At 42.2% G+C, this 22,434-nt stretch overlaps 1 protein-coding gene across 9 annotated transcripts in view; it reads right to left on the reverse strand.

The window, feature by feature from the left end:
* PCDH15 (protocadherin related 15) overlaps nt 1-22,434 on the reverse strand; it is an 814,794-nt gene that overhangs the window by 163,350 nt on the left and 629,010 nt on the right. For all 9 annotated transcript variants that reach the window (XM_032445316.1, XM_032445314.1, XM_032445315.1 and 6 more), the window contains 3 exons: nt 21,428-21,547; nt 16,781-16,891; nt 15,630-15,800 (listed from right to left, as the gene is read on the reverse strand). In XM_032445316.1, the coding sequence (XP_032301207.1) occupies nt 15,630-15,800; nt 16,781-16,891; nt 21,428-21,547 (402 nt within the window). The remainder of the gene's footprint in view (nt 1-15,629; nt 15,801-16,780; nt 16,892-21,427; nt 21,548-22,434) is intronic.

Below are 22,434 nucleotides of genomic sequence, written 5' to 3' on the forward strand. Positions count from 1 at the left end.
AAGTACATCAATCCCCCATGCAGGAAATAAAGATTTCACAGTATTACAAGGTCAAACGCTCCCGTTTCTGAGTATTAATGAAGAAAATGTGAAACGATTATGGTATTACATATGACAAACCTAAATGGAAATGTGGGCAACATGCATATGGTGAAACCAAACGTTTAACAACCTATATCACAACATGCATATGGTGAAAGCAAACATTTAACAGACTATATCACAGCATGAGACCTGGTTTTCTATGATCTGGAGCTCCTAGATTAATTAGGGAACAGCTGCATAAACTTTTAACTTCCACCTTTGGTCATTTGTCACACGGATTATACAGGAGCTCGGAAATAATGGCTGATTGAAGTTGTTCTTCCAAACTAAACATTTATTTAAAAACTAAGCATGCTTACTTCTCATTCCAATCAAGCCCCGAAGCCATGAGATACGAAGAATTCAGGCATTTGTTATTCTAAAGGCAAGAGAGATCCTCAGGCAATGGGAAGCTAGTTAAGTCACAGATGAACACAACACATTTAATAAGAAATTCGCTGTTTCCCGTGTACTGATTAATGAGAAATACACATCAGTATGCAAAGCTAAGATGAGTTTCTAATGTTGGAAAAGATAAAAAAATTAGATGGAAAAGAAAAAAAACCACAAACTTCTCAGAAAGAAAAACGTGTTAACTACCAGGCTAGGCAGCAAGAAATGTCTCTACTAGCAGCCGAACTCTTCGAGCATCCCCTGACATACTGCCAATTTCAGCTAAGTCTAAATGACAGATGTTATTGCACAGATACTTATTCAAAATGTTAGGTCACTTCTGGGTCTGTTCAGCCTGGGGAAAAAAAGAGTGATGAGGAAGGATCTGATGAATGTTTATAAATACCTAAAGGGAGGTGGGAAGCAAATGGGTGAGGCCAGGCTCTTCTCAGTAGTGTGCAGTGATAGAACACGGAATACTGGCCTAAAACACGAACACTGGACGTCCTGTATTAACGTGAGGAAGAACTTTATGGTAATAGTGATGTAGTGCTGGAACAGCTGCCCAGAGAGGTGGTGGAGTCTCCTATGGCAGTATTCAAGACCCAACTGTACTCCTACTCTTTTGACTTGCCATAGGGTACTGCGTTAGCAGGGGGTTGGACTTGTCAGTCTCTTGAGTTCCCTTCCAACCTCTGCAATTCTGTGATTCCCTCCTAACATTTTTGGCAAGGAAAGAGAGAAACACACAATTCTTCCAGCAATAAAAGACAAGAAAACCCAGGTTGGTGACCCTGTACATTGCAGGGGGGTTGAAACCAGATGATCATTGTGATCCTTTTCAAACCAGGCCATCCTATGATTTGAAAGTGGCATACCTAACCAACAACTGAACTGGCAAGAAAAACCCAGTGATTGTACAATTAGATAGCAAGGAAATGTCCTGAAATACCTCTAGAAACAACTGTTACGTGGTTTCCATAAACTCTAAGGTACTGAAAATCAGCACAGCCTCCTTTGCAACATTCAATACTGATAAACAATATGTATAACTGCTATTTGGGCAGAACCCATTGGATCTGGTTACTTACAGAGGTGTCCCATGTTCCCCACAACATAATGTGACCGACTTCACAATTCAAACAAGTAATGAAAATATAAAGGGTGACTTTTAGAAAGCAGCTGTCAGTGGATGGCATAACCACTGGTCTGATACAAGACTCATCTTTATCACCAGCCTAGAATTCTGCAAAAGAGTCACGATCTCAAATAAGACGTATTTGTTCATTTAATCAAGATACGCTGAAGTTTCGCTGCATTTACCGTATAGTTAAAATTTGGAACATTATGAATCAACGAGGCATGCAAATGTTAGTGGTTTATTATGCCTCGCATATATGAAAGTCAATGAATCTTTTTTCCCTTGCAAGGAGTATTCAAAAGCCAAGACCCTATTTTCTAGTGAAAAACTCTATTTTGATGCCAGTAAATTTCACCTTACCATCAAAAGTCAGTTTTCGTCATTTCCAAGCTGTTTGTTTGGAGGACCTTTTGGTCACTGGCTTTCAGTCTATGCTCAGACTCACCTCCTTGAGCCCCAGCGCTCCACAGGGCTGCTAGGCCCACAGACTGCCAAGGTCCTTGCTGACAACCTCAGGACAATTAGCACAAAAATAAATACTTTATGTATTGAAAGATTCATCAGAAGTGCATTAATAAGTGATGTTCCATAACGCAGCTGGTTGTTTAAAGTGCTGAATCTTGAATCAGCACAAAGAAAGCCACGTAGGTGTCACAGAGTACATGAGTTTTCATGTGGACTGATAATTATCCAATGGAACCTGATAATGAATCAGTTTGTTGCAAAACCAGCCCAGCAGCTGATTAAATCAGCCTAATCTATGTTTAACTGCTAATTGCCGTTCAGTCTTTTGCAGGATGATGAAAAATAACTGAGCACAGAAAAAGACAAAGCCTTCACAGAATAATCACATCAAGAATTGACTGAAGAGGGAAGAGGGAGGAGAAAGGATCCTTCCAATGCTGAGACATGCAAGGGTAGCTTTTTTCTTTTTCTTTTAATGTACTGATTTGAACATACTGTTAATAAAATACTTATATACTTAAGACTTCCTGAGACAAAGACAAAACTGTTACTAGATTTGATCAGTTACAGAAAACATAGAGGCAAATATAAAACAATGCAAAAAAGCAAGGCTTTCTCAGAAACTGAAATACAGCTAATGGTGAATTAATTCCTAGAGATGAATTAGGACAGTAACAAGGAAGAACAGACTAGTAACTAGACTAATTAAGTAAGAGTACACACATAACCTTTCACATGTCAGAGGCAGACATCATTTCTCTTTTTGTTACATGGCAATACACTTGGCTTGTGGAAACTTAATTTCTTGACAGGCTTGTGCTAGCTCATTTTAAAACATCACTGAAGCTGCAGCTTACACTTTCCTGAAGGAAATCATTATTTGCATCTGTATTATGAGACAGAACCGTAAATAATGACTTTGAATGTTGTTTTGTCATGGGGTTTGGTGTCTTTTCTGCAAGGTAATTTTTGCAATGAATTTCAGAAGAATTTAAATTTCATTTTCCCCTCCCTGAGAACTTCTGAATCAGACACAACAGGTGGGACTTCACAAACAAATTAAAGCCCAGGGAAGCCATAAATAATCTAAGCGTGAATTACAGGCTGTTAATTTAACTCTGTGTTTGAGCTTCAGCAGCAATAAAGAAGTTCAGCTCCCAGAGCTCACCTTACACAGGATAAAGCATTCAGAATAGCTAATGTGCTCTTCATAGCTGAAAAGTTTACTTACTCTGGAGGATGAGATTCTGCCTACTGTTTTAACAGCACAACCACTTTACAACAGTAATTGGTGCTTGTGTTATCTTAGCCGTAATCATAGAGAGAATTGAACACAGAGAAACCTTAGGAGATTTAAGAAGGGCGACTCCTGCACCAGAGGAGGAATAACCACGTGCATCTGTACAGATTAGAGGATAACCTGTCGGAAAAGAGCTCTGCAAAGAAGCACCTGGGTGTTCTGGTCAACAGCAGGTTGGCCATGAACCAGCAAGTGTGCCTTTGTGGCCAAGAAGGCCGATGGCATTATGGGGTGCATTAAGAAGAACATGGCTAGAAAAACAGCTGCCCAGAGAGGTCACGGAGCTTCCCTCTCTGGAGATATTAACGACCCACCTGGACAGTTTCCTGTACCACCTGCTGCAGGGAGCCTGCTTCAGCACAGGTTGGACTATGTGATCTCCAGAGATCCCTTCCAATTGCTACAATTCTGTACTAGCCCTAATGAGTCTCTGTTGGCAGTTAATTATAGCGGACCAATGGTGATGAGCTGCAGAAGGAGTAGTCACAAAGTGAGGCAACCATCAATAAAGTCTCACCTTCTGGCCATGCTCAGTTAACGTGTTGACTTAGAAATACTACTATCACATGTTATTCTGTATGCTCACCACATGGGACCATCAGATAACCTCTGGCTCTGCCTGGAAGATGTGAAGCTTTGGGACAATTTGCACTATCTGTATAAATAGCAGAAATGCAAATCAGTTTGTTTTTTGTTTCTTTCTTTCTTCAACATTCCACACAGCTTGGAGCAGACTTTAAGGAATTATTAATACTGCCACAAGGCAGACATCAGACCTACTCTCAGAAGGCATAATCTAAGTACTGGTACTGTTTTTGAGGAAAAATTGTTTCCCTGGTAATGAAGAGATCCATTAGCTCTGCCGGTCTCTTTCATTTCACCAGCAAAAACCATAAACAAAGCCCAAGCTGTATGGATGCTTCACTGCTAATGCATCAAACTGCTTTAGAACTTGTAAAGGAAAGGAGCTTGGAAAGAAAATGCTCTAATTTACCTCAGTAAACACACGGGTAGAAGCCAATTAAAGACAACCAATCTTCTAATAAAAAAAAAGAAAAAAAAGAACAAAACAAGACCTTTACTTTCCAGTTACATTTAATGTTTTACTTATAAATGCTTCATTTTAGGGGTCAGCTGAGTAGACATACTGTAAAGCAGGACTTTTGAAGTTACTGTTATTTAATACCCCACACCTCGCTATTGTTCATTAAAGATTCATCAATGCTTCTTCTCATCTTTGTCATAAAAAATACAAAAAGTTCATAAATTATGGTGTTGGACTAAAAGCCTACATACATCCTTTAGCCTACATACAGGTTACCATTAGGGAAAGAAAAGAGAGTTTCTCTGCTCAGGCTGCTTCTTCAGATTGGAGGATCCCGTTACTTCACTGCCAGAGGCCTCTCTGCACCTTTATCGTACTGCTGTTTGCAGGACAAACGTGTCTTATTAATGAGGGATTATTCTTAATTATTATATTATATATCTCCTATTGTCTAACTGCTTTATAATTTACAAGTCGGGTAAATATTTCAAGTAGCAAGGTAAAAGCTGTAATGGAAACATCCTTCTTCCACTTATGTTTATCAAAATAGCTGCAGCACTGCAAAAAGATAAGCAGCAAATACCAGCTATTTTTATCAAGAGAACCAGTTTTTCATTTCACAGATCAGACTTCTCAAGGTGCAATTTGACACAAAACAGCCAGAAAGAAAACAAAAATAGCTGACACCTGAACAGGTTGCAGCTTTTGAAGTTAAATGAATATATTTTGCAACTCAGAAGCAATCAATAGTCAGATTTTTGCTGGACTTCCTTGGCAGGCAACACCTTGCCTTGCAGTGCCCAGCAAATTCTTGTCCACAGCAAGGATTGGAGACAGAGCTGAGCCACATTAATCTGCATGTATTCACAAAGTCACATTCAACCGCTGCAATTAGAAATACCAAGGTATAGAAGTAAAAAAAAAAAAAAAAAGACAAGCATAAATAAGAATAGTAAGGTCAAATACGGAATATTCCATCCCTTCCTTGCTGATTTTCTGCTGTTACAAGCTGATTATCAAGGCTCCCATCTTTCTATAACTTAAAAATAAGGATGCAGCTGTGAGGAAGCACTTCTCAGCACAGAGAAATGATCTCTTTTTGAGGTTCATAAAGCCTACAAGATTCAGTCTCCTTCCAGTTTGCCATTGTCATGGTTTAATAATTTTGTAATTTTTGCTATCAGTATTCCACATCATAACATCATATTAAGCATGAATAATTTTACTGAATCTGCAACTTACAGAAGAAGACTACATCTCCCAGGGAACAACACGATAGGTCACGGGACTCTTCTGTCGCGAACAGACCTGACGTCTTTTCGAGTTCTGGCGTTCAGGGGACGGTTGTGGGAGCCTTCAGCCGTTATCGCCCTAGAATTCACAGAGGCCTCTCGTTACGGGACCTCCATTCTCTCTCCATATTTTCGCTTGATTCGTTAGCTCAATTTTTCAATTATATTGTATTATCATGTGTTGCATCCTGTAGTTTCGACTATAGTAATTTAGTAAATAAGTGTGCCTCCTTAGATCGTTGCCGCTGTTTTCTTTTCCTATTAACTTTTTTCCTTTCGCCTAGGGCCCCTTCCGGGCCTACGGCCCCTGTCCCGACGCAGTGAGTTTTTAGTTCAAACGTTGACAGATTTTGGTGGAGATATGCGGGCATAATGACGTTGCGTTTTTCTTGTGTTTCTTCTGTTGCTCTTCTTAGCTTTTAACAGATGCTACGGTTTGTTTTCCTGTTAGGAGCATCTCTGTTTGCGAATTCTGCAACCTGCGAGCTTGAACTGAAATCCAAGCGGACTGCCAATACTTCCGGATTATTTAATAAATCACTGCTGAGCTTCTTTTTCTTTTAACTTTTTTCTCTCTATTGGAGGACAAAAAAAAAAAATGTTTTCTCTAACTAATTTGTTTTACCCAGGGACGTGGTGCCATTGGTTCCTTTTTTTGAACGCGCCGACACAATTGGGCGCATGTTTAAGCTAGCCACTTTTTATGGAAGCTATAACAATTGTATATGATTGACAAGTCATGGTTAAGCATGCCTCCACTTCGTCTATCTGTATACAGCTACGAAGGTGAGCACTAATGCACTCAATTATACAGAAATAGGTATTTTTAAGCGTGCTTCCTCTTTCTTTCTTCAGACTCCTATTATGCACGTTTTTGAATGATCAGTGGCCACCAACTTAATCTCCCTGATCCTTTATCTGTTGATTATTGTAATATCTCACTCAGTATCTGGATTGTAAACATCCGGAGAGTCTTCCTAGCAACCAAGAGAATACTAGTGGCAGGGTAGTGCTGAGAGCTTTGAAGCAGATTCTCAAGGACAGACATCTTCAGTCGTCTATGGAGCTTCACTCCTGAACACTTGAAGAAATCCTGAGAGCTTTGATTCGGCATTATTTGAGGCTGGATGTTTGTGGCTTCAGGCAGATCTCAGGAGGCACAAATGATTTTGGGCTTAGCATAATCGCTTATCGGGCCTATCAATTACCATCCTAGTGAAGTTTTTAAGTGTTGAGAGTAGAGCAGGGCAGTCTATGGCGAGACAGAGAGTAGTCTTAGAGCTGAACAGGCAGAAAAACTATTGCGACTGAGAAGGTAGAGAGTAAAAACAGCTTCTTGAAGCTGAGAGAAAAGATCTCCTGATACGCAACGAGACTCAATCTGGTAGATGAAAGAGTGAGTCTTAGAGCCTGCACGTCAGCAAAATCTTTGGGATGAGAAGAGTAGATGAGAGATAAAAGTTTTGGAACTGAGAGAATAAGATTCTCCTGTAACCAACGAGATCAATTCCGGTAACGAGAAAGAGAATCTTATGAGTACGCAGAAAAAACTCTTGGAATGAGAAAACTCCCTGCAAATCCCAACTCCAACACTCCTTCCATCGAGCAACAGCGCCCTTTCCTCGGTCCGAGCACGACATTCTCTCCAGTCCGATGCACACGGCGCCCTCCAGTCCGAGCACTGACACTCTCCAGTCCGAGCACGGCGCCCTCCAGTGCCGAGCATGACACTCTACTCCATGACTGAGCGCGATTGCCCCTCCGGTCGAGCACCGGACACACTCTTCGTACCGAGCACCAGCGCCCTCCGCGTCCGAGCATTGACACTCTCCTAGTCCGAGCCATCGAGGCGCCTCCCGCCAGAGCATCGAACACTTCCTCCAGTCCGAGCACAGCGCCCTCTACACGGTCCGAGTACATCACTCTCCGACTGAGCGAACGTGCCCTCCCGGACCGGCTACAAATTGCCCTCTCAGATCCGCAGCACAACACTCTCCAGTCAAGTATGACGCCGTCCATCTGAGTTGCGCACCCTCCAGGCAAGACATGATGCCTTCCAATTCCAGACTGCGACACCCTCCAGTCCGAGCAACACACTCTTCAGTCGTTGCTAAGCCCTCGATCCGCGATGAATACGCTCTTCAGACCTGAAGCACAATGCCTCCGACCGAGCACTAACACTCTTCAGTCCGAAGCTAAGCCTCCAGTACCGAGCATAATGCCTTTAGACCGAGACACATGCCTCCAGACCAGCTCAACACTCTCCAGACTGAGCCACTCCCTCCAGTCCGAGCATAACGTCCTCCGGTTTCGGTACAGCACTCTCAGTCCAACTCAACAGCCTCCAGACTGAGCTTGGTGCTGTCCAGTCTTGAGCGCGATACGCTTCTCCGAGACCGCTATTCCCTCCAGGGTGAGTTTGAATGTATTTAACTACCACTTACCAGGGTGCACATGTAGTGCAATTTGCCAGCCATTGCGGGGCAACATGTAGTCCACATCTGTACCAGCCACCGAGGGCACAGTAGTCAATTCGGACCACCATGTCTGGGACACAGAACAATGTTGGTTGTCCCCTGAATGAGGCGACAAAGACCAACAACAAGTTTCAAACTCAGTTAGAGAAATGCAGAAGGAGTTGACAGAGCGAGGGATTGGAGAGCAGGACTCAGGAGACTCAGAGGAGAGCAGGGGGACCCTCAGGAGAGCAGGGGACTCCAGGAGGTCAGGGACTGGTCAGGAGAGCAGAGGAGTCAGAAGACCAGAGGAATCGCGGAGCCAGAGGTTGTTAGAGCATGTAATAAGAAAGATGTTAGAGGAGGAGAATGAAGTCAGAGGAAGCGAGAAAGTTAGGGAGAGAGAAAATTAGGCAGAGAGGGAAGAAGGAGGAAGGCGCCTGGAGAATAACACAAGCGTCCATAGTCAGGGTCAGAGTCCCAGACTGAGATCCAAAAGCTAAATTTCCTTTAACGAAATTCTCGAGTCCAAAATTATAGAGTGGTGCAGCTCTCATTCAAACACAGCTGCCAACAATCAACATCCTGCGGACTCTTGAGCTAGAAGCAAAAGTGTGAGCAACAGATATTTACGACCATTATTGATCGATCTTTTAAACTGAGTGCAAATCGAGATCTGAGAACAGGATTCTCCACACGTCACGCCAAAGAAATAATGTCACTTGGTTAACTTCGGCTGCTGGGACAATGGTGCAACAGTGCTGGCTTGACGAAGGCAAGTGAAGCTCTGCAACATGAGGTGTCATTCAGAGGACTCACGTTGTGACAGAGGCTATGGCCATCCACATCAATCGGTCCTACACCTTCTGGAAGCGGATGTTGATAGCGTAAGAGATTAGATTTTCCCCTTTAAACGACTTGGAAGCCTGAGAAACAGAAAATGGACTGATATGGTGTTTTTAGAAAGGTTCCAATTTTTGAGAGAAAGGGCTCTGGTGAAAGCCTCTACAGCCGCCCAGTTCAATCGTAACAATCCAAACCAAATTACCATGATCCTGAAAAGGGCAGTCCACGTTTCGCACGACAAATGTGGCGTGACTTTACAAAGGCAGCTCCAGTAAAATGCATGCCAGTGCACTTGCATTGGTAAATGGCAAGGGGAAGAACAGCCCCCTGTAAATGAGCTAATTAGCAACTTCAGGAGCTTGAATTATTTATAAGCGCTACAGAAGTTAAGCTTTATACTTCAGCCATTGTCCAAAATGGGAAAAAAAATAAGTGGAAAGGTAACAAAGTGGAGGAAACACAAAGTGGATATTAATGCAAATTGGCTAAATGTGCTGAATGTAGATAAATCACGGTGGTAACCAGATGATGATAACCACAGGGATTTCCACGATCGCCTATTGAGAGAGCTAAACAACATGAGTCCTCTCGACCTGTAATCATCGAAAATCTCAACCATAATAAAAGAGACGTCCTCGTATTCAAGCAAATGACAACGATAAGAAAAAAAAAAAAAACCCAAACCCTCGTATTCAAGCAATACCGAACAATCGATAAGACCAATACGTTTTGCTTTGGTTTGTACATTTCTTGAGTAATCATTGGGGACGGATATAAAGAAGTGGTATATACTTCATCTCACTTCTGGTCCATTCAGGCACGAGTGATAAGAATTACAATCCAAAAACAACATACCAGGTGAACTCTTTCAACGGGGAGAAAGTTCCAGTTGCTGCAAGCCGCCGAGGTAAATCAATAGGGGGTTCCCTGCCCCCAGCCAGGGGGGGGTGAAAGGGACATATAGAGTACTACTGGACTGTGTGGATTAGTGGCCTGGTCACATCTTCGACCACAGAAATATATAAGCCTTGGTTGGACACTGGTGCATCAACTGCTAGCCCTATGCCTCCAAGTCAGCCAAGGGACAAACAACCAATATATATCTCATGGAGTGACTGGGGGTCCCAAGAATTGGACCTTATGTTGGAGGTGCCGAAATCAGCTCACTGGTCAACTGCAAGAGACACCTATTGTGGACTGGTCCAGAGGCTCCATGTAATACTGGGAAATCGATTACCTTAGATGGGATATCTTCAAGGAATTCCCAAGGGGTATCGATCGGGCTCCTTTGGGATAGCTGCTGTATAACACAAATGGTGTTAAGCAGCTGTCAATTTTACCTGGTCTGTCAGATGATCCTTCTTCTGTTGTCGGGGTTGCTCCAAGGTAAAAGACACAAGAGGTACCAATTGCCGACCCACCCCAAAGTGGTTTCACAGACGGCAGTACCGCACCAATCAGGGACTCATTGCTCCCGCATTCACTAAGCTAATATCGCCAATTAGAAAATAGGGAGTGATTAGCAAAACGGCACTCAGCCTGTTAACAAGCCCATATGGCCTATGTGCCTGGTATAAACCAAGTGGGGAAATTGGAGGCTGAAGGTAGATTACCGTGCCGAATGAAGTTACCCTCCATTAAGTGCTGCTGTATCAGACATGCTAGAAACTCCAGTATGAACTGGAGTCAAAAGAAGCTAGGTGGTATGCAACCATTGATATGGCTTAATGCTCTTTTCCTCCCATTGCTGCAAATGTAGGCCACAGTTTGCTTTTACCTGGAAAGGATTCAGTATACCTGGAACGTTATACCCCAGGGGTGGAAGCACAGCCTAACAATTTGCCATGGATTGATCCAAGCTTGTTTTTGGAACAGGGGTAATGCTCCTGAGCACTTGCAGTAGTATTGAATGACATTGTGGTGGTGGGGCCATACAGCAGCAGAGGTTTTTCCAAAGAAAAGGGAAATCAGATAATCCACATTCTTTTGAAAGCTGGTTTTGCCATAAGCGGCCAGCAAGGTGATAGGGGCTGCCCCAGGAAAATCCAGTTTCTTAGGCATAAAAATGGCAAGAATGGAGCGTCGCACATCCCAGCAGATGTGAATTCGACAACTCACTGCTATGTCTTCTCCGCACCACAATAAAACAGAGACCCCAATCTTTTCTGGAGTAGTGGGCCTTTTGGAGAATGCATGTCCAAAACTACAGCCACATAGTGAGCCTCTCTATCAGGTAACACGGAAGAAGAATAATTTCTCATCGGGGTCCCTGAGCAGCAGCAGGCTTTTGAAAACAGATAAAACAAGGAAATAGCCCGTGCCGTGGCCTTTGGGGCAGTACGGACGGGACAGGAATGTGACAGTAACATCCTCTACACTGCGCTGGAGAGAAAGGTCCCACCTGGAGTTTGTGGCAAAGAGCCTCAGGAGAGACCCGAGGGCCGACGCCCTAGGATTTTTGGAGTCGAGCATATAAAGGGCTGAGGAGCGCTACACCCAACTGAGAAGGCAGATCTTAGCCGTGTTGAGGGGGTTTTCGGGCTGCTTCTGAAGTATGTTGGGACCCGAGGTTCAGCTTCTTCTTAAGCACTCTGTTTGTCCCTCGCTTTGCCAGTCAAATTATTAACTTCGGATGTTTTAAAGGACAGGTTCGCCTCCACCCATCATGCTACTTGAATGCACTTGGAGTAAGTGATTTCATTAATTACTCAACCGAGCTCGAATGGGAAAACTCACCGTCCGGAAATTCTAGAAGTGTATCATGGAACTGCCTGAGAGTAAAACAATTGAAACAACCCACCTACAGAAGAGGTATCAGTGCTAAAGAAGGCACCACAATTTACAATGAGCTACCAGGAAAACGAAAAGAAATTGCCCTATTCACAGACGGATCATGTCTATTGTAGGGAAAAGGCATCGCAGATGGAAAGCTGCTGTATGGAGGCCCCCGCTCAACACGACAAGTTGCAAGAAGGCCACCGAAAGGGTAAAGAAGAATCAAGTCAATTCGCAGAAGTAAAGGCTTTGTTCGCTGGCTTTAGATGTGGCGAACGGGAGAGGTGCCAAATGCTTCATCTTTATACTGATCATGGATGGTGGCAAATGCCTTATTTTTGGGGGTGGTTGCAACAGTGGGAGGCATGAATAATTGGCCACGAAAGGGTAAAACCTGTTTGGGCCTGCTGAATCTGTGGAAAGACATTGCGCCCGAATAAAGGGAACATTGTTGTAAAGGTGCGCCAATGTAGATGCTCATGTGCCTAAAAGTAAGGCTACTGAGAACATAAAATAACCATACAGGTGATCGAGCTGCCAAAATTGAGGTGCTCAAATAGACTTGGAACGGCAAATAAAAAAAAAACAAGGGTGAATTATTCCTAGCTCGGTGGGCCATGAGAACTTCAAGGTCATCAAGAAAGGGCATGCAACATATAAGTGGTGGCCAGAGACCGAGGGGTGGACTTAACTATGGACCGGCTATTGCTCAGGTTATTCATGATTGTGAAAACATGCGCCATAATTAAACAAGCCAAGAGGATGAAACCTCTTTGGGGGAGGGCGATGCAAAAGTATAAAATAGGAGAGGCATGGCAGGTTGATTATATCCCCTTGCCACGATCCGCAATGGTAAGCGTTATGTACTCACCAATGGTGGAGGCAACCAACTGGGTGGCTCGAAACATACGCAGTACCTCCATGCTACCGCCCGAAACACCATATTAGGTTTGGAAAAGCAAATCTGTGGCGCATGGCACTCCAAAGAAAGAATTGAATCAGATAATGGGACCCATTTTCCAAAATTCTCTTGTACCACATTGGGGCCCAAAATCATGGCATTGAGTGGATTCCATATTCCCTATCATGCACCAAGCCTTCTTGTAAGATTGAACGATTCAATTGGTGTTGAAAACTAATGTTGAAGCAATGGGTGGGCGAACATATAAAAACTGGGAGAAACCATTTAGCAAGCCAAGCCACCTGGTTGGTCAACACTCCGAGGATCTAGTAATCGTAATGGTCCTAACCACTCCAGCTCCTACGTACCGTGGAAGGGCGATAAGGTTCCTGTAGTACACATAAAAGAGGCGTGTTGGGAAAGACGGTTTGGGTCCCTTCCAACCGTCTGGAAACGGCAAAACCTCTCCGGGGTACTGTCTTGCCCAGGGACCTGGTGCACGTGGTGGTGATGGACCAAAAATGGGATATGTCCAATGTGTTCCACAAGGGAATTTGATGTTGGGGGAGTCAGCCAAATGTTTTCGCTGTAGATATATAGGTTAGAGTCTCAGAAAATATTTCAATTAGGTACAGAATAGTTTCAATTAGGTATAGGACTTAAGATAGAGTGGATTATGTTAAGGAAACACTTTTCTCTATAATACCTTAATTAGCGCATCTGTAAGCAAGTTTTATCCATCTTGAGCTCTATATTCCTGCAGCTGGCCAAGTGCAGTTAGAGCACACATGGAAGAATATAGTCAAAGGAAATTGCTGTGTGGGCTGGGAAAGGATTGAGTGCAACCATTGATGTTGGGACGCCCTAATAGCGCTGCCTTTCCCCTCTACCGCTGACATGTTTTCTTTTTCTTGGCAGGTTGCATTTGTCCTCAAAATTAATACAATAGTTAGGTTAGGTTTAATAGAGTTTTGTTCTCCAACTTTAGGGATTTGTTTATGGAATAAATATAAATTGTTGAGGAAAATAGGTTGCTGATTATCACAATTATAACATATGAGTTGTTATGTATGTATAAACATATGTAATGATGTAGAATTAGGGGTGGAAATGTCCATGGTTTAATAAATTTTGTAATTTTTGCTATCAGTATTCCACATCATAAATCATATTAAGCATGAATAATTTTAACTGAATCTGCAACTTTACAGAAGAAAGACTACATCTCCCAGGGAACAACACGATAGTTCACGGGACCTGGACTCTATATTAACTCTGTCGCAGAACAGACTGACGTCTTTCGAGTTCTGGCGTTCAGGGGAGTGTGTGGGAGCCTTCAGCCGTTCGCCTAGATTTACAGTAGGCCTCTCGGTTAACGGGACTCATTCTCTTCTCCTATTTTGCTTGATTCGTTAGCTCATTTTCAATTTTCAATTATATTGTATTATATGTTGTTTTATCCTGTATTTCGATATAGTATTTAGTAAATAAGTGTGCCTCCTTAGATCGTTGCCGCTGTTTTCTTTTCCTAATTTAACTTTTTTCCTTTCGGCCTAGGCCGTTTTTCCTTTCGGCCTAGGGCCCCTCCGGGATTTTTAGTTCAAACCGTGACAGCCATCAGGCCCAGTCTGACTTACACAACCTCCTTGAAACTCCTCACAGACCTTTCTTATACAAAAAGCACACTAACTGAACATCGTGACTACATACAATAAGCTTCCTCTCGTCTCCTAGAGATTGTACTGGTTATTTAACCAGAGCCTGTACTGTTGGCCTGTACAGAAGGACCTGATGAACTCCTGCGTACATTAGAGACAGTTTCAGCTGGTTCTAAAATGGACGAAAAAATCATGACAGCTTTTGGAACTTGCTAAGGATGTCATCCCCAGTCAAAGAAGAATAGCAGCTGCCCTGCAACAGGGTCCAAGCCCAGACCAAGCTGGAAGCCTTACTCATGGGATGGCAAAAGCATACAAGGAACAGGACAGCGAGGCAAGTAAGACAGAGACCAGCAAGAACCTCCACACTCACAGCCTCATCCTCCCCATCTCTTGGTCAGAGGATGCAGCACAGAGAGACTGTCCTAAGATGAAAAAGGGAAGTCATGATCTCAACGTCATTAGTCAAAGTTAACTTGAAGTCAGTTGATTGGGTGGGGGATAAGCCCAGAGTTTTAACTGGTTCTGCTTTTCTGTTATTTTAAGTATGTGAATCAAAGGACATTTATCAGCACTGATTAGGAAACCCACATAAATCAAATTAGCCAACTGAAGAGCATTTCTCCTACTCTGAAGATGCACACTTCCAGCCTACCAAGCAGGCTTCTTACCCTGTAGGGAAGAAGAATTAGCATCATCTCACATCAGGATTTTATAGTGCTCTCACCTCTTCTTTTAGTCATCCGCTGTGCATATCCAAGGGTGAAATGACTGAACTTTATACTAATCCTAACTGATGCATTAACCAGTGTACCCAGTATAATCAGCTACACGGGACAATCGCAAGCTGATCTTTAGTGCTTCTGGACCGAAAGCAGACTGCATAACAAAGACACTTCAGGGATAAACGACTAATGAATCCTTCCCTAAAAATCTTTCCCTTGATGTCTCTAATAATACTGAAAAGAGGGACACGTCAAGTCCCCTCCTACAAGTGGCTTTTCATTTCATGGGTACAATGAAGACAGGGCTAAGAAAGCAATTACACAATTCCAACAAACTTCAGCAAGACTCAGCCCCTGTAGAGAGCAATATACCACTGTATCAAAGCCAGAATTTCATCTAGCTTTAGTTTTAACCTGTTTAGCAGATAAAACCTGACACAAAGCGTGCACACTCCTTCTAGTTACAATTCTCTATTGTGTCCACAGAGACAGATGACAGCTAGCTACAAAACAAACATAGAAAACTTAGAAAAATCACGAGGACTTACAGGATCAGTCAGTTCTGGCAAGCTTGCTTGGTAGGTGAGAGGTCTACAGTCACGAGTATTGTTCACTAAGACACAAGGAAGAAACATTGGTCCCAGATCATCCCCATCCAGAACATCTACAGTGAGGGTGGTTGTACTTGTCCTTCGCTCATGAAGATTCTGGGCTCGGTCCTGGGGGAGCAAACGGGGTAACATTTATAAGACTTTCAGAAGTTGGAATCTACAGAAGGATTTAAAGTTAAAGGTAAGGACAAGGTGTAAAACCCTTTCCGATAGTGCAGATTCTACACGATAAATACTTCCTGTAAGTTCAACCTCAGAGCTACAGCCTTCAATTTTCTGTAGATTCAAGAGCATGGTGAAGAGCACAGAGACACACCCTTAGAGCCCATCTTCTCCTAGGGAAATGCTGAACACACCACAAAATACATAGGAAAGCAAGCTTACGTTCCTTTAAAACTATTTTAAAGTTGCTTCGGGGGATCCTCCTTTTCCCCATAAATGAAACAGTACCACAACAGTGGTAAACAACAGAGAAAAAGTTTTCATTTCAGCCATTATCAGAACAAAAAGTGAAAAAAAACCTTCACAGCCCTCAAGGGCACAAAAATATTCTCCAATGACAGATGCATTAGATACAGTTTAAACATCACTCTTCTCCCGGGTACGCATTATCTACTGCTAGCCACTGTGTAAAAACCTCCATATAACCATGTAATATGACTTGAAAGAAAAATCACCTCTTTAAAGAAAACTGCTTTTCAAACATGAAGGATACAACTAAATTGTATCCATTAAGCTCATCTGACATCAAATTAGCATCGCTAGATGTGTGAGAAGATGAACACTTAGTGACACTAGAACACACTTTTCTGCATGGGCTGTACTTCAAGTATGCAACTTGTTCCCTGCGCCAGAAGGTTGCTTTTTTCTATGCATCTTGAGCAAGCTTTTTTAACCAACAATAATATGTCTAATCTTTCAATGACGGAAAGCACCTAGTTACATCTTAAATAGGGTCTTCAGAATAAGAGCGCATCAGAAATGGCTTTTTAGAGGTGCTTTTCCTCTTCTATGAAAAAACCATACCCAGAAACTTACAGGCCACCTAAATTAGAACTATAAATGGCCATTTCGAGATGTATACTTACATTCGCTTGAACAATCACAAAGTAACGAGTCTTCTCCTCATAATTCAGTCTCTCCCGTAGAACTACTGCTCCAGACAAAGTGAGAGGGATATCAAAGGTCCTGTTGGAAGTCTGCAAAAATTAAAACAGTGAGATGAAATGGAACGTGCTTCAGAATTAGAGGACCTTAAACATCGGCCACAATGAGATGGCCTGTTGGATGACATACCAAAATCTTCCAGACAAAGCTTTTGAATAGTATCCTGTTTTCTCCCTGCCCAACGTACTTGATGAGAATATCACAGTAAATATTACGTACGTAACAGAATAATCTCTGGCTGATTGCAAGTAATCTGCTACTTCTAATTACAAACCGAAGCCTAACTCTCCTGTTTCTTATTGATTCGCTGTGCTGAAAGTGTGCAAAAAGTGTTCAAAAAGCCTTTCACACCTTCGCTCACACCAAACTCTTTCCATGTTTAAGTCTACCAGTGTAGAATATACTTAACACTGAAGTATGGTGCATGGGAAACAGCTGTGGAGCAGTACAAAAACCTCCCAAAAGGAAACACTACAGAGGCACGAAGTACTATTCTTATGTTAGATAACACAAAAAGGCCCTTCCCCTCCCCTACAAATGTTCAAACATTTGCATAACAAGTACGATTTTCAGTAATTAATGATAATGACTGTTAAAACTGCCATGTTGACACAGAAAAAAAATCACTGGAAGGTCTGTAACAGGCTCTGCCAATAATGCGAGACACAATTCGCTCACACAAATAACAAGTAACGTGTTTGACTATTGTATGGAAATAATGCTGTTTGTGTGTGTATGCACACCCACGCAGTCACATGGGAATTCCAGCTCACAAGCAAGACCCTTAACTTCATCCCAAAATGCCTTTATTTGGAGTCCCCTGTCGCTCCAGTAGAGAAGCAAACTGCAGTAGCAGTTCCGTGGTGATGTGAAGTTTAACCTCTAGGTGTGAGTTTGTGCCACATCTCTGAAAGGCATCACATCAGATTCACCCCACACATATCCCTGTGACTGCTCTGCAATATCTACTTCTTGTTGCAACGCAAACCATGACCAAGTTCCAAGGCAACTCAGAGATACACAAAACAAGAGCACAGCTCAGCTGCGCCTCCATCCAACACCAAAATGAGCCAGCATATGCAGGATGTCAGGGATGCTGAAAGCTCTTTTATGCTTTCTGGCAGAGCGACGCTGCTTTGTCACCTGCACACTCCAAGAGAACAGAACTGATTCTCCCTTGAAAAGCTTCAAAAATGAAATACTAAAATGCTTTCATACAGCAGTCCTTACAACACAGCACGTTCACCAAATTGAAAACAGCGAAGCAGGCTGGAGGCCACAGGATGGCAAGGATCACTTCCTGATGCCAGACCTAAAATTGGCTGTTTTGGGAAAATTAGAAAGTCACTAACAGATTGTTCATCTCCATTCCTCTCAGTAGTAGAAAGATGGTGTTTCACATTATTGTCCCTACCTGCTGGACTGTAAGCAGCACAAAGCCATTTGAAGAAAGACACTGCTGAAATTCAGAGAATCTGAAGTGATTTACAGGGCTTTCTAAAAGACGATCTAAACAGAGATGATAACACATCTGACAAAAATAGCCAAATCCCTTCTATATCAAAGGCAGGTTTTAGAGTTCAATTGAATCAGAGAATAAGGGAGGCTGTCAAAGAGCGCGGGATCTCACACGCTCCTCTGCACCTCAGCCAGTCAGAGGCTGAATATTTTCAAGGGCAGAGATTGTACAACTCCTGTGGGCTGCTCCTGCTTCACTCTTTGATCTCAGCCACTGGGGAAAAGAGTATGACCTAGAGCTTTTAATTGGTATTTGCACGTGGCATCTCGCACCTTTTAGCATTTACTCATTCTCAGCACAACTCTGAAATAAGTCTGATTTGGTCGTCCCCATAACATGCAGTAGACAAGAGACAGACGTAAGATCTCACACACGTTGCTGCATCAGCCTGATTATCAGAGACACGTACAACTTGAATCTCTATTGAACACAGTTGATGTAACAACCTCTGATGCTCAGACATTGTTCCTTCAGACTTGGTGAATTTACACAAGGCATAATTACACATTACGTTTTTACTGACCCATGTTCCCAATTAGTTTTGATGTTATGTGTGCAAGTTTTATGACCACTCCTTTGTTTGTGCTAGCTTCTTGTAATAAAAGCCTCCCTAAGCCATAGGCCAGCACAGTGCTCTAAAATGCAGCAAGATAATCCCCATTACCAGCCCAAGCCACAGTCTTCCCCACCTATAATAAAACTGTTTTAAAAACAAGTGCTGGTGGTGCTGCTGGGCTGTGCTCCCAGGTTGTAGCCTGGAAGGCAGACGAGAGAATAAAAATAACTCCTGCAATTCTGCTATACACTCCTGCAGGTGCACAGGAGGGGTGGCAATCTACCTTTTGTAGCAAGGCTGTGTGCTCTGGAGAGCCTGGTAGACTACTGAACTAAAACTGACAAGATACAAAGCGCTGCACAATGACTACACAGAGGAGAAATGTTTTATCTCCTCCCACAAATAGGATCTACTGAAAAAAATAAGAACATTGATTCATCTGTGGTAATGATGTACACTCCCAAGAAGAGCAAAGCTTTGTGTTTTTTTCCCCTCTGGAGTTTCAGCTTGCAAGTACCTGGTATGGCCATGCTTTCAGGTACCCAGACGCATATTTAATGCACACATCTGCAAGCAGCACCAATGAAGCATAACAAAACAGGAATATTGCTCATCTCTATTATAATAGAGTCTGAATTTCCAACAGAATCCTGCTGGCACAGGAATTAGTTTCAACTTGCAACTTCATGATGAAAGAAAATGTCTCTGGGAGCATTACGTCCAGTAATGTTTCCTTCACACTCATGAGAGAGATCCAAACAGAGCTGTGAGGTCCCTAGAACAAGTGACTGTACAGTAACTACCAGCCATGTCATTCATCTGCAGTTTTGGGATGTCATCTGGAATCCCATGGAAGCTGTGAGACATAAACCACGAGTCTGAAATGTGGCACAGATAACACTGTAAGATTCAGTTTCAGTGTGGCAAAATACCACGAGGCAAACTATCTGATAAGGGGAAGTCATCAGGAGCCAACTTACTCAGCAGATGTGGACATGATATGCTATAACTCAGCATAGCAAAAGCATGATGCATATCGCTGATTTCATAGAATTACCATAGAAAAAGGGTAATTGTTACCCTCACCTGTCAATGGTGCCCAACAATACCATCAACACACAACATGGAAGGCGTAAAGAAGCACAAATATTTCTCGCTAAGCTGCACACCTCATTTTTAGCGTGGCAACACTTTCCCACATTAAGGAAGATAACTCACTTGTAGCAGATGTTTTGTGGTATCTTCTTAGCAAGATCAGAGTAGCAGTGAAGCAGCTTTACAAGTTATTTCTGTCAAGCCTACACTTGAAGTGTATTAATAGGTAAAGCACTATTACACACAAAGGCTCTCTACAGATGAAAGAAGTAGGTTTCACTAACCAGGCATGCAACAGAAATTAGATAAACATTTAACAAGGCAACTAACTACACCAAAATGGCTCCAAACAGGGGAGGTCCTCACTATTCTACAGAGTCTCTATGTTGATGCTTAAACTGAGAATCAGATTGCTGTTTCCCCACAAAAACATTTCTACTCAAATTAGCCTTAAGTAACAGCAGAGATTATGAATGAGAGACTGCTAAATCCACTTGCTGTGCACTTTCTCACTAGAACATCTACATTATCCTTAAGATGAACAGATTATCAGGTTAGCATACTTAAATTATCACACCACCTGATCCCAGTAACAACGTCCTCAACCCACGGCTAAACACACCTTAGTTTACAAAAAAGCATTGCCAAAATAACTTTAATTTTTCAAGAATATGCAACATGGACACTTCAAATAGATCACTCATGCAAAAAAGCATTGCGATAGAGAGATTCACACATCTGAGTCTAAAGAACATTTATTTCAATACCTCAAACTTTTATTCTCTAAAATGATACACTTGTACCGATCATAGACATAGGCCATTACTGTTTTATTTTAGTAATACTTAAATCTATTTCCAGGTGTCTTTAAATACATATAAATATATATACATATGCATGTATGTATGTGTACACACGTAAGTAGCTCCATATAGGAAGACAGAATGTCTCTCATGAGAATCTTAGCAGCGACTATGAGCATATCTTAGCTATGAATCCATTACTGCAAGTGTGGAGGAATTAATACAACTTTCTGTCACAGACAGAAAATACATGCCAAAAAAGAGGTGTGTGAACAACACTAGAAAAGGTGAGATGATTGATGCGTCGGTGTTATAGCTGACTGTAGCACTGTACTGAAAAGAAGGATAAATTTGGGTGAGTTTATGGGTCAAGCAAGGCTCACAGGCAGAACTGAATCTAGACCAGGAATTAAGTTCTCAGGTTTAGAATTTATGATGTCCAACAGCAGCCACTTACTCGTTTCTTATTTCAAAATCATTACATATATATCATAAGCGAATATATACACATTCGTATATACACTCAGATGTATAAATCTACATTTCTCATATTAAAATAGATATGTAGAAAGGAAAAAAACATAAAGGCACATACTTTGTCATTAGGATTGTACTGGATGACATATTCTATCTGGCCATTCGGACCATCATCGATGTCAGTAGCACCATTGTTTCCAGAAAATCCTGTAAAGATGGTTGTTCCAACTGGAGTCAACTGCAAAAGCAGGGAAAGAAAAACATATGTATGAAAGGCTCTCATTTCTTCCCACTGTTCGATTATGTATATCACGGCCACCGTTCTCCCCTTTATTCAGCCTGGAAAGCCATGAATGAGCAAACATTTAGACACAATATACTCAGACCCTGCTTTCACTGATGCCAAGGGTCACACAGAGTGAAAGAAATTTCCATTTTTTTTACACACAGGCACTATGCATCAGGGCAGCTCCGTGTGCTTTAGAAAAGGTGAAGATGAAAATAAAAAGGTACTCATTAAATAAACATAAATAGATAAAAGTAACTAAGCGTAACTCTTCAGACCCAGGAAAATTAAAATGACCTGCAAGGCAAACAGAACTTACTCAACGCTCATGAGAGCGCTGACAACACTGAATAACACCTGTGCACACAAGAACACATAGTTTTGTGGCTTTAAACACAGGCAAGAACGATGTTTCACAAATACTTTGTTGGAAGAAACTGAATGCTCACAGAAAATACATTAAGAACTTCACCAATTTCTAATTATCCTACAGTAGACAAGCTGCATGAAATTGGGACCCATTGAGATCAAGGATGTGAGGAAAAAGTTCATTGTCCTTAAAGGTGTTCAAGAAATGTGTAGATGTACTACAGGACAAGGGTTAGAGGGAAATATTGGTGGTAGGTCGATGGTTGGACTGGTTGATCTCAGACACCTTTTACAACCTCGATGATTCTATGGTTCTGTATTATAAAGACAAAAGCCCAACCCTTTCAGAACCTGCCATTTCTGACTTATTCAGAAAGCTTTGTGAGTGGTCCACCTGAGAACCAAATGAATAGAAAGCCCTGGATCTGACACAGGCATCACTCATAGCTGTACCTCCTGCTGTACTCTCA

The sequence above is a fragment of the Coturnix japonica genome, chromosome 6, assembly GCF_001577835.2.
Source record: "Coturnix japonica isolate 7356 chromosome 6, Coturnix japonica 2.1, whole genome shotgun sequence".
NCBI lineage: Eukaryota > Metazoa > Chordata > Aves > Galliformes > Phasianidae > Coturnix > Coturnix japonica.